General features: G+C 35.5%; 2 protein-coding genes across 3 annotated transcripts in view; both read left to right on the forward strand.

Annotated features, from left to right (window-relative positions):
• The window catches only part of EYS (eyes shut homolog), a 1673869-nt gene that overhangs the window by 565268 nt on the left and 1095187 nt on the right, over positions 1 to 13414 (forward strand). The window lies entirely within an intron of this gene.
• On the forward strand, positions 45 to 1065 carry LOC117197705 (small integral membrane protein 30). Its single transcript, XM_033410636.2, has one exon. It carries the CDS (start codon positions 183 to 185, stop codon positions 360 to 362), a length of 180 nt encoding a protein of 59 aa, XP_033266527.1. The 5' UTR covers positions 45 to 182; the 3' UTR covers positions 363 to 1065.

Here is a 13414-nt window from a genome sequence, read left to right on the forward strand (position 1 = left end):
AATGGAGTTTCAGATCAAACTTTAAGTTATATTTGAATGGATTCCTGTAATGGCTGCTTCCTGGAAGGTGCTGTCACGTGGAGCTTAGCCTTAGCATCCTGAACTGGTAGAATTAAAAAAAAAAAACGCTTTCTTTGGAACCTTCAGCCTTTAAGAACCAGTCACCTCAAGATCTCGACATCATGATCTCAGTTTCAACACAACTGTTCCTAGTTCTCTTTTCATTGCTTCTGGTGCTGCCTGTTGTGGAAGCAGTAGAAGCCGGAGATGCAATCGCTCTCTTGTTAGGTGTGGTTCTCAGCATTACAGGCATTTGTGCTTGTTTGGGGGTATATGCACGAAAGAGAAATGGACAGATGTGACTTTGAAGGGCCTCCTGAATCAAACCTTGCCCTGAAAACCTTTGTGCTATTGAGGTTCAGAACTGAGTTTTGGTGTCTGAAAGTTCTCAAGAAACAGTAAATAGGGTAGCTTCATAGTCTTGGTTATTTCCCTATAAATAGGAACAAACTGATATGTTAAATGGAAAACAAAACTTTTTCTTCACAACAAATAATGCACTGAAAAATGCCATCTGTAATTTGCATTTGCTAGTTAGAAAGAAGGTCAAAGAAGTGAGATGGCTGAACTCTGCATAAGTAATATTTCATAATTTCAGAATTCTCAATAATAAGAAGAAAACTCTTGCCCAGAATCCTAGGAAATTGCCACTGTTTAGTTATAATCACTGCCACCTGCATCACTGAGGAGTCTTTTCTCCATATTTTTAATGCATTTTTGTTTTGTTATCTCCCAAGTTAATATTGTACTTAGATATTAAATACAGTTGGTCAAAAAATTAAAACTTATCTCTTTGTGGGGGAAAAAGTTTAGAAAATGTATTCGATGCATCTAACGTTGAAATGGAGAAAAGATTTAATGTAAAAAGATACTTTATATTGACACTGAAATGGAGAAAAGATTTAACGTTTAACAAAAACAAAAAAATCTTTATAAACTGCTAACATCTCCATGGTGAGAAGTACTATATTAAATATAAACCCATTATGTAAAAAAAAAAAAAAAGTTATATTTGAATGGAGTAAGTGAAAGAATGATGCTCAGTTAAAACCTCTACTTTTGGTATCTATATCTGTAAAATTTTAAATAAAGTTATACCAGTACTACTCAGCCATAAAAAAGAATGAGATTCTGCCATTTACAGCAATGTCGATGGACATAAAGAATATTATGCTTTATGAAATTAGTCAGAGAAAGACAAACACCATAAGATGTCACTTATATGTAGAATCTAAAAAATAATACAAAGATGTATATAGCAAAACAGAAACAGACTCACAGATACAGAAAACTAACTAGTCGTTACTAGTGGGGGGGGAAGGGCAAGATAGAAGTATGGGATTAAGAGATACAAACTACTGTGTATAAAATAGATCAGCAACAAGGATATATTGTAGAGCACAGGGGAATATAACCATTATCCTGTAATAACTTTTGATGGAGTATAATCTGTATAAACACTGAATCACAACACTTGTATACCTGAAATTAATATAATATTGTAAATCGACTACACTCCAATAATAAATAAATATAAAAAAATTAAAATATACCAATATTCAATTTGTTGATGTAAATGTGAATAAAGTTTAATTCTAATAATAATCCTAATTGTGTGACAGAATCTAGAATTAAGTATCTGAATTCCTAAATCATTCATTCACTCATTCAGAAATCATAAATTGTTGTACACTTCTGTCCAGTGCAAAGGTAAAAGATAAAGTCCTTGCCTTTCAAGAAGTACATAGGTTAGTGAAAGACCTGGACAGCAAAAATGAGAACTAAAGAGAGAAGGGGAAAGGAGAGAGTAAAAAATTAAAGGAATGCTGTCAGATGCAGGACCAGATATAATAAATCTTAAACAAGCATAAATGTCTTAAATTGCCCTCTTAAAAGAAGTCTGCTGGAGCAGATTCAAAACAAAATTCCAAACTATGCTACTTTTGCAAAACACATATAAAGCTAAATGGCACAGGAACACTAAAAAAGAAAAGACTAAGCAACAATGCATCAATAAATTTGAACTAAAGCAAAAGCAAGTAGCACTAATGTCATTGGAAATCGGTGTGGTTCTTTAGAAACAAATTGGTTATATATAAAGGACATGAAAATATTCACTCTATTTTTTTAATTGAAGAGTCTGACCGACCTATAAACATATTATTTTGTTATAAAAAGCAATACATGTGCAAGGTAGAAATAGGAAAATAAAAGAAAATCTCATAAAGGGAAGATTACAAAATACCCACCACCAGAAGTAACAGTTGTATAGTGCTATAATATTATTTGGATAACAGAGCTAGTTTAATAATTAGTTTTATGCAGAACATAGTATTTGGTCACCAGAATTTTTGGGGTTTTTTTTGGTGGTACGCTGGTCTTTCACTGTTTTGGCCTGTTCTGTTGTAGAGCACAGGTTCTGGATGTGTGGACTCAGCGGCCATGGCTCACGGGCCCAGCCACTCCGTGACATGTGGTATCTTCCTGGACCGAGGCACGAACCTGTGTCCCCTGCATTGGCAGGCGGACTCTCAACCACTGCGCCACCAGGGAAGCCCTGGTCACCAGAATTTTTATAGCAATAATATAGTCTTAAAATTACCCCATGTCATTAACTAATTTTCTACAGCATGTTTTTTAATACCTCCCTAAAATTTCATCATAGAGATAGAGTATAATTAATCCCAAACTTAGACATCTATATATTTTCTAAATTTTCACTTTTATCAAAAATCCTGAAATAATCACCTTTCTAGGTATATTGTGAAACGTTTCTGATCATTTCCTTGGAACAATTTCTAAAGAGGAATTTCATGGATAAAGCATTTGAGTATGTTTGCCTTTTACCACATCTGAATACATTTTTTACAACATTTGACTAAATTGCTTACTAAATTATGTAGTTTTCTACATTTTGATGTGTTTTAACAATTTGCAGACCAACCAGGAGTATAAGAGTGTACACATTTAACTGCATCTTTACCACAACTGATTATTGTTACTTTTAAAAAATAGTCATTTGTTTGGTGAAAAATGATGTCTCGCTGTTTGAATATTCATGTTACTGTCTGCTAATGAGATAAACATGAGTGAGGTTAAATATTCATTTGTTTGACATAATAATTTTTCCTAGAACTATTTCCCTGTAGAAATTATCAAGAGAAACTGTAACTCAAAAGGAATATATATGCATATGTATGCATAAAGGTTTTCATTAGTTATTTATTAGTAAAATATTGGAACAAAGTGACCATTATTATGAAAATGCTTAAATAGATTATGATGTATATTTTTCATGGAATATTTTGCCATCATTCAAACGACATGTCTGAAGACCGTGGAGCATAATGGACAAAATAATCACGTTATAATGGTGAATTTTTTTGTATCTGAAAGTGCTAATGTATGTAACTATGGATCATGTGGACAAAATTAAAATGACAAAAAGATGTAACATTGTGAGATTAGAGAGATTATTTTTGTTTGCTTTCATTTACACAATTTTTTTAAAAAAAATATTAGTATAGTTCTACAATGTAAAGAAAGGAGGAGGAGGAATTTGATGATGACCACAAAAGAAATGGAGATGCTTTTGATGTGTCACTTATTCTGACTGTCACTGTCATCACCAGGATTCAGGTCTGATTAACTACTGAACTGATAAAATGTCACCTTGTCTCTAACCTTGGCTCATAGTTTTCAGTGGTTGTTCTTTTTTTAATGGAATAAAGTTGAAATTTTCCTAATATGTTATACACAAAATTATTTGAATGTTTAAAGTGAAGGCTCTCATATTTGACTACCTGGGTTATATCCCAGTTCCACCAGTTAATAACAGGCTGATTTTCAAGAGGTTACATATCATCCTTGTGGCTAAGTTTCGCTTTCTGTAAAATGAGGATACAAGTGGTTTCTGGCCCTGGTGCCAGCCTATTATCAGTGATTGCTTAGTACGTGAGACTCAATAAGTGTTAATAATAGCATGATTTGTATCACCTTCGTACTCACGGTGCCATAAAATCTTGCCCCAAGTTACCGTTTAATTCTCAGACCTATTATGTTGGTTAGTGCTATATTAGTGACCGTTTAGAAACAGTCTTTGCCACAAAACACATTACGCAAATATTTTCTCATATCATTGCCACACCCCAGCTCCCACAACTGACCAGCTGTGTTGCCTTTCCCCATCCCTGTTATGCATACATTTCCAAATCTCTAAAATCCTGGTCAACCTCAAAATAATGGTCAGTAAAATACAATACCTTCCCAGGATTGTGATGAAGCCGGCTTGTACCGGCTCACAAGTGCTGAATATTAAATTATTATAAACTCTGTGAGTTGGTTGGCATAATTCTGGCACATTGATATCAAAAGAAGGAGACTATTTGCACCAAGGGAATTAGATGATGTTATAAATAAGCCCTCTCTGCATATTTTTTTCTTCCGAGAGCCAGTTGTTAAACATTTACTGGCATGTCACTGTACATTTACACTCTTAAGTTCTTTTGATTCTTACCTAACACATTGGGCCACTCGTTTTAAATCAGAAGACATCTCTTCGAAACTTGCTTTCACGACATTTCAAAGTAGGATACACTCACTCAGCAGGACACCTCTCAGGGTGCCTCATCTGTCTCCTGTGGATAATATTGACTTGGCAGCTTGGTTAAAGGATAGATCAAATGAACCCATAGCCAATTCATTTGTAAACTTCAATAGGAAGGGAAGAGCTATAATTACCACTGAACATTTTATTTTAACTTGATTTTAAAATTAAATAACTTAGGGCTTCCCTGGTGGCGCAGTGGTTGAGAATCTGCCTGCCGATGCAGGGGACACGGGTTCGAGCCCTGGTCTGGGAAGTTCCCACATGCCGCGGAGCAACTAGCCCCGTGAGCCACAATTACTGAGCCTGCGCGTCTGGAGCGTGTGCTCCGCAACAAGAGAGGCCGCGATAGTGAGAGGCCCGCGCACTGCGATGAAGAGTGGCCCCCGCTTACCACAACTAGAGAAAGCCCTCGCACAGAAACGAGGAGCCAACACAGCCATAAATAAATAAATAAACAAATAAATATACAAACAAATAAATAAAATTTGAAAAAAGAAAAAAAGCAAAATTCCTTAAAAAAAAAAAAGCTCATTAAAAAGATAAATAAATAAATAACTTAGAGATGTATTGTTGTTTTTAAAACGCTGCTCCAGAAACAAGAATATGTCTTACTAAACTATGAATGAACATGCAGCTCATAAGCCATTGCCTATACCATTTATACAAAGAAATGTTATATTATTGATTTAAGAATTAAAACAAGCACTTTGAATTAAAGTTCTCAACACTGGAATATTAAATCTGAAAGCACCAAGGTCACTGGATGTTTTTAATAATGGATCTTTAGTTCTATCATGAAACTGACTTAGTTTTAAAACATGCTTCCTACTTAATTGTGGAATTAGGCACATAAAGAAAAATAGAAATTGTATAATTTGATTTTTTTTTCATTTTTTTTTCATGCAGCTTGGTATTAAGAATAATAAAACTAGAATAGATTTACTATGAAGCTAATGAATTTAAACTTTAAGGCCCTTCACTTAGAAGTAGTTTTTCTAAGGTCTTCTGTCTAATTTTGTATTTATAATTTAGCATTCTTTTTATTAAAGCAGATTCCCAAATCATAAAGGTCAAGGTCCTTTTTTGGTTCTGATAGGAACATTTATCTTCCACTCTAAGTGTCACAGTTCAGAGCTCAGGCTGAGGGGCTGGTCTCTGTGCCTTGTTTTCCCAAAGGGTCTCTCTGATGTGTTTCATTGACTCCTTGGACCTAAATCAGTCTTTATGTCACAATATGTCTGCACATAACCCAGAGGGTAGAAGGTAAACAAAATCTTTAAATTTAATCAAGATCCTGGATCTAGGGTTCATTCAAATGAAAAAAAAAATTAACTGAGCTTTTCATTGACCTCCAGGTTCTTGGTGGAATTGTCACAAATGAGAGAAACATACAGTGCAAAATGCCACACGTTTTGTTCAGAGACCCAGGACACTGTAAAGTGCCTGTTTGTCTGCTTCCAGTTACATAATAGTACGTCCTTTAATATTACTTTAAAATAAAAATTCTTAATGAAAGATTTCAGTTGCTTAAGATGTATTTCCCCTATGAAGCAGTATAATTTGAACTACTAATGGCAATTAAAAACTGACTGGTTCTTTTTTGAATGTTAGCAAAAACAAAAAGTTACAATCTAGTAAGATTCAAAAAAAAAAAAAAAGAATCTAGCTAAATCTGACCTCACTGATATGATATACTTTAAAAAATTACTTGCTACATTTATCTTCAGAAGTGATAATAAAATTATGTAATTATTGGTTGATATAAGCAGATCCTAATATTCCTGTGTACATGTCACCTCTTACCTGCTGAGGGGGAACTCTGGACAGTCACAGGAGAGAGGCTGGAGCAGCCGGGAAATGTAGCCACTCTTAGTGGCTGGTTACACAGACATTCAATATTTTGACACTAGTGATGCTGTCCCATTATCAGCCTTGTTGATCTAAATACTGTTGTCCTGTATTCAAAATTTAAGCATATCAAAATAGTCTTTCTTAGTTTTTATTAAGTATAAAAACAAGTAGCTTAATACCAAATTCTTCTTGAAGATGTTTCTAAGAATACTACTTGCAAGCTGCATCGAGATCAGTGATATGTCAGTGAGTGAAAATGACACCCATCCCATAATAAATAGAGCAAAGTGTCTAAGAACACTTGTAATTAAGTTGTTTCTAAGAGTGTTAGTTGCAAGTTACATTGAAAATAATGTTATATTGTAACTGTAACAATGAATGAGAGTAACACCCATTCTTTAATTCATGTAGAAGACAAAAAGGATTTTGATATGCATTTACGAAGAAATAAGATTATGATTTTGAAGGAGAATGTATAAGCTATGCATAATCAGAAACAGAGTTGTATGAATTTATCTTTATAAGTAATAAGCCATGAAATCAATCCTAATGGTCTCAATTCTCAGACTTTGTATTAGAGGGTGGTGTACAACAGTCTGATTTCTGGACCCCAAATACACATAGCAGTGTTGGAGGCTCTCGTTCAGACAAATCTGGAATGTTCATTCCTGAAGTGTGTCCTTCAAGGTGTTTACAGCAGTAACTCTGTGCAAGCACACTTAACTCTCAAATAGCCCAATGAGGTATGAAATATAAATTATTTTATATAGGATAAACTTGATTAATAAAAGTGTGTTTGTTTTAACTATAGCAGAACCTGAGTGAGTGATGCATCAAAGAATGAGCTATTTTCTGCATGACATGGGCAAAGGATTGAATATTTTTTTGAAATAAAATTTCTTGCATTTATTTGAAGTAAACCCCCCTGAATTTATTAGTATTAATGAAAGTCAGTACATTATAACACCTTCACTTTTGTGTATGTGTGAATTTCACAAGTTCTGACAATATTTTAATATGTTAGTTACAGTCAACACAGAGAGCCCTGATATGATGGGTGAGTTTATACATTAGAACAGGCTCCAACTCATCTAGAAGTTCTGTTATGGATGCTAATACTTTCTGTTCTATATCTTCCACTTTTAACCTGTCCTCATATATCTGTTTGCACTTACATACCTACTGCATACCTTTACCTTGAACAGCTTCTCACTTTTCAACCTAGTTTCCTAGTTAAACACAAGCCTCATTACACATACCTCTCTTTTTTTTTTACATCTTTATTAGAGTATAATTGCTTTACAATGGTGTGTTAGTTTCTGCTTTATAACAAAGTGAATCAGTTATACATATACATATGCTCCCATATCTCTTCCCTCTTGTGTCTCCCTCCCTCCCACCCTCCCTATCCCACCCTTCCAGGCGGTCACAAAGCATCAAGCTGATCTCCCTGTGCTATGCGGCTGCTTCCCACTAGCTATCTACCTTACATTTGGTAGTGTACATATGTCCATGCCTCTCTCTTGCTTTGTCACAGCTCACCCTTCACCCTCCCCATATCCTCAAGTCCGTTCTCTGGTAGGTCTGTGTCTTTATTCCAGTCTTACCCCTAGGTTCTTCATGACATTTTTTTTTTCTTAGATTCCATATATATGAGGTAGCATACGGTATTTGTCTTTCTCTTTCTGACTTACTTCACTCTGTATGACAGACTATAGGTCTATAGACCTCATTACAAATAGCTCAATTTCGTTTCTTTTTATGGCTGAGTAATATTCCATTGTATATATGTGCCACATCTTCTTTATCCATTCATCCGATGATGGGCACTTAGGTTGTTTCCATTTCCAGGCTATTGTAAATAGAGCTGCAATGAATATTTTGGTACATGACTCTTTTTGAATTATGGTTTTCTCAGGGTATATGCCCAGTAGTGGGATTGTTGTCATATGGTAGTTCTATTTGTAGTTTTTTAAGGAACCTCCATACTGTTCTCCATAGTAGCTGTACCAATTCACATTCTCACCAGCAGTGCAAGAGTGTTCCCTTTTCTCCACACCCTCTCCAGCATTTATTGTTTCTAGACTTTTTGATGATGGCCATTCTGACCAGTGTGAGATGATATCTCATTGTAGTTTTGATTTGCATTTCTCTAATGATTAATGATGTTGAGCATTCTTTCATGTGTTTGTTGGCAATCTGTATATCTTCTTTGGAGAAATGTCTATTTAGGTCTGCCCATTTTTAGATTGGGTTTTTTGTTTCTTTGTTATTGAGCTGCATGAGCTGCTTGTAAATTTTGGAAATTAATCCTTTGTCAGTTGCTTCATTTGCAAATATTGTCTCCCATTCTGAGGATTGTCTTTTGGTCTTGTTTATGGTTTCCTTTGCTGTGCAAAAGCCTTGAAGTTTCATTAGGTCCCATTTGTTTATTTTTGTTTTTATTTCCATTTTTCTAGGAGATGGGTCAAGAAGGACCTTGCTGTGATTTATGTCATAGAGTGTTCTGCCTATGTTTTCCTCTAAGAGTTTGAGAGTTTCTGGCCTTACATTTAGGTCTTTAATCCATTTTGAGCTTATTTTTGTGTATGGTGTTAGGGAGTGTTCTAATCTCATACTTTTACATGTACCTGTCCAGTTGTCCCACCACCACTTATTGAAGAGGCAGTCCTTTCTCCACTGTACATTCCTGCCTCCTTTAGCAAAGGTAAGGTGACCATATGTGTGTGGGTTTTTCTCTGGGCTATCTATCCTGTTCCACTAATCTATTTTTCTGGTTTTGTGCCAGTACCATACTGTCTTGATTATTGTAGTTTTGTAGTATAGCCTGAAGTCAGAGATCCTGATTCCTCCAGCTCCGTTTTTCGTTCTCAAGATTGCTTTGGCTATTCAGGGTCTTTTGTGTTTCAATACAAATTGTGAAATTTTTTGTTCTAGTTCTGTGAAAAATGCCAGTGGTAGTTTGATAGGCACTGCATTGAATCTGTAGATTGCTTTGGGTAGTAGAGTCATTTTCACAATGTTGATTCTTCCAATCCAAGAACATGGTATATCTCTCCATCTATTTGTATCATCTTTAATTTCTTTCATCAGTGTCTTATAATTTTCTGCATACAGGTCTTTTGTCTCCTTAGGTAGGTTTATTCCTAGATATTTTGTTCTTTTTGTTGCAGTGGCAAATGGGAGTGTTTTCTTGATTTCACTTTCAGATTTTTCATCATTAGTGTATAGGAATGCCAGAGATTTCTGTGCCTTAATTTTGTATCCTGCTACTTTACCAAATTCATTGATTAGCTCTAGTAGTTTTCTGGTAGCATCTTTAGGATTCTCTATGTATAGTATCATGTCATCTGCAAACAGTGACAGCTTTACTTCTTCTTTTCCGATTTGGATTCCTTTTATTTCCTTTTCTTCTCTGATTGCTGTGGCTAAAACTTCCAAAGCTATGTTGAATAAGAGTGGTGAGAGTGGGCAACCTTGTCTTGTTCCTGAACTTAGTGGAAACACTTTCAGTTTTTCACCATTGAGGACGATGTTGGCTGTGGGTTTGTCATATACGGCCTTTATTCTGTTGCGGGAAATTATCTCTATGCCTACTTTCTGCAGGGTTTTTATCATAAATGGGTGTTGAATTTTGTCAAAAGCTTTCTCTGCATCTATTGAGATGATCATATGTGTTTTCTCCTTCCATTTGTTAATATAGTTTATCACATTGATTGATTTGCGTATATTGAAGAATCCTTGCATTCCTGGAATAAACACGACTTGATCATGGTGTGTGATCCTTTTAATGTGCTGTTGGATTCTGTTTGCTAGTATTTTGTTGAGGATTTTTGCATCTATGTTCATCAGTGATATTGGCCTGTAGTTTTCTTTCTTTGTGACATCCTTGTCTGGTTTTGGTATCAAGGTGATGGTGGCCTCGTAGAATGAATTTGGGGGTTTTCCTCCCTCTGCTATATTTTGGAAGAGTTTGAGAAGGATAGGTGTTAGCTCCTCTCTAAATGTTTGAAAGAATTCACCTGTGAAGCCATCTGGTCCTGGGCTATTATTTGTTGGAAGATTTTTAATCACAGTTTAAATTTCAGTGCTTGGGATTGGTCTGTTCATATTTTCTATTTCTTCCTGATTCAGTCTTGGCAGGTTGTGCATTTCTAAGAATTTGTCCATTTCTTCCAGGTTGTCCATTTTATTGGCATAGAGTTGTTTGTAGTAATCTCTCATGATCTTTTGAATTTCTGCAGTGTCAGTTTTTACTTCTTCTTTTTCACTTCTAATTCTATTGATTTGAGTCTTCTCCCTTTATTTCTTGTTGAGTCTGGTAATGGATATCTATTTTATTTATCTTCTCAAAGAACCAGCTTTTAGTTTTATTGATCTTTGCTATTGTTTCCTTCATTTCTTTTTCATTTATTTCTGATCTGATTTTAATGATTTCTTTCCTTCTGCTAACTTTGGGCTTTTTTGTTCTTCTTTCCCTAATTACTTTAGGTGCAAGGTTAGGATGTTTATTCGAGATGTTTCCTGTTTCTTAAGGTGGACTTGTATTGCCATAAACTTCCCCCTTAGAACTACTTTTGCTGCATCCCATAGATTTTGGGTCGCTGTTTCTCAATTGTCATTTGTTTCTAGGTATGTTTTGATTTCCTCTTTGATTTCTTGAGTGATCACTTCGTTATTAAGTAGTGTAATGTTTAGCTTCCACGTGTTTCTATTTTTTACAGATCATGTCCTGTAATTCATACCTAGTCTCATAGTGTTGTGGTCGGAAAAAATACTTGATACAATTTCAATTTTCTTAAATTTACCAAAGCTTGATTTGTGAACCAAGATATGATCTATCCTGGAGAAGGTTCCATGAGCAGTTGAGAAAAATGTGTATTCTGTTGTTTTTGGATGGAATGTCCTATAAATATCAATTAAGTCCATCTTATTTAATGTATCATTTAAAGCTTGTGTTTCCTTATTTATTTTCATTTTGGATGATCTGTCCATTGGTGAAAGTGGGGTGTTAAAGTTCCCTACTATGAATGTATTACTGTCGATTTCCCCTTTTATGGCTGTTAGTATTTGCCTTATGTATTGAGGTGCTCCTATGTTGGGTGCATAAATATTGACAATTGTTATATCTTCTTCTTGGATCGATCTCTTGATCATTATGTATTGTCCTTCTTTGTCTCTTCTAATAGTCTTTATTTTAAAGTCTATTTTGTCTGATACGAGGACTGCTGCTCCAGCTTTCTTTTGGTTTCCATTTGCATGGAATATCTTTTTCCATCCCCCTACTTTCAGTCTGTATGTGTCCCTAGATCTGAAGTGAGTCTCTTATAGACAGCATATATATATGGGTCTTGTTTTTGTATCCATTCAGCTAATCTATGTCTTTTGGTGGGAGCATTTAATCCATTTACATTTAAGGTAATTGTCGATATGTATTTTCCTATTTCCATTTTCTTAATTGTTTTGGGTTTGTTATTGTAGGTCTTTTCCTTCTCTTGTGTTTCTTGCCTAGAGAATTTCCTTTAGCATTTGTTGTAAAGCTGGTTTGGTGGTACTGAACTCTCTCAGCTTTTGCTTGTCTGTAAAGATTGTAATTTCTCCATTAAATCTGAATTAGATCCTTGCTGGGTAGAGTAATCTTGGTTGCAGGTTCTTCTCCTTCATCACTTTAAATATGTCCTGCCAATCCCTTCTGGCCTGCAGAGTTTCTGCAGAAAGATCAGCTGTTAACCTTATGGGGATCCCCTTGTGTGTTATTTGTTGTTTTTCCCTTGCTACTTTTAATAGGTTTTCTTTGTATTTAAATTTTGACAGTTTTATTAATGTGTGTTTTGGCATATTTCTCCTTGGATTTATCCTGTATGGGACTCTCTGTGCTTCCTGGACTTGATTAAATATTTCCTTTCCCATATTAGGGAAGTTTTCAACTATAATCTCTTCAAATATTTTCTCAGTCCCTTTCTTTTTTCTCTTCTTCTTCTGAAACCCCTATAATTCAAATGTTGGTGCGCTTAATGTTGTCCCAGATGTCTCTGAGACTGTCCTCAGTTCTTTTCATTCTTTTTCTTTATTCTGCTCTGCAGTAGTTATTTCCACTATTTTATCTTCCAGGTCACTTATCTGTTCTTCTGCCTCAGTTATTCTGCTATTGATCCCTTCTAGAGTATTTTCAATTTCATTTATTGTGTTGTTCATCATTGTTTGTTTCATCTTATTTCTTCTAGGTCCTTATTAAATGTTTCTTGCATTTTGTCTGTTCTATTTCCAAGATTTTGGATCATCTTTACTATCATTATTCTGAATTCTTTTTCAGGTAGACTGCCTATTTCCTCTTCATTTGTTAGGTCTGGTGGGTTTTTATCTTGCTCCTTCATCTGCTGTGTGTTTCTTTGTTTTCTCATTTTTCTTATCTTACTGTTTTTGGGGTCTCCTTTTTGCAGGCTGCAGGATCGTAGTTCCCGTTGTTTTTGTTGTCTGTCCCCAGTGGCTAAGTTTGCTCAGTGGGTTCTGTAGGCATCCTGGTGGAGGGGACTAGTGCCTGTGTTCTGGTGGATGAGCCTGGATCTTGTCTTTCTGGTGGGCCGGTCCACATCTGGTGGTGTGTTTGGGGTGTCTGTGGACTTTTTATGATTTTAGGTAGCCTCTCTGCTAATGGGTGGGGTTGTGTTCCTGTCTTGCTAGTTGTTTGGCAAAGGGTGCCCAGCACTGTAGCTTGCTCGTCATTGAGGGAAGCTCGGTGCTGTTGTTGAGATGGAGATCTCTGGGAGATTTTCACCATTTGATATTATGTTGGGCTGAGAGGTCTCTTGTGGACCAGTGTCCTGAAGTTGGCTCTCCCACCTCAGAGGCACAGCACTGACTCATGGCTGCAGCACCAAAAGCCTTTCATCCACA

Source organism: Orcinus orca, chromosome 12 (genome assembly GCF_937001465.1).
Source record: "Orcinus orca chromosome 12, mOrcOrc1.1, whole genome shotgun sequence".
NCBI lineage: Eukaryota > Metazoa > Chordata > Mammalia > Artiodactyla > Delphinidae > Orcinus > Orcinus orca.

Bases quoted from the DNA above. Each gene is read 5' to 3' on its own strand.
- LOC117197705 (XM_033410636.2), top strand. From the start codon at position 183: ATGATCTCAGTTTCAACACAACTGTTCCTAGTTCTCTTTTCATTGCTT.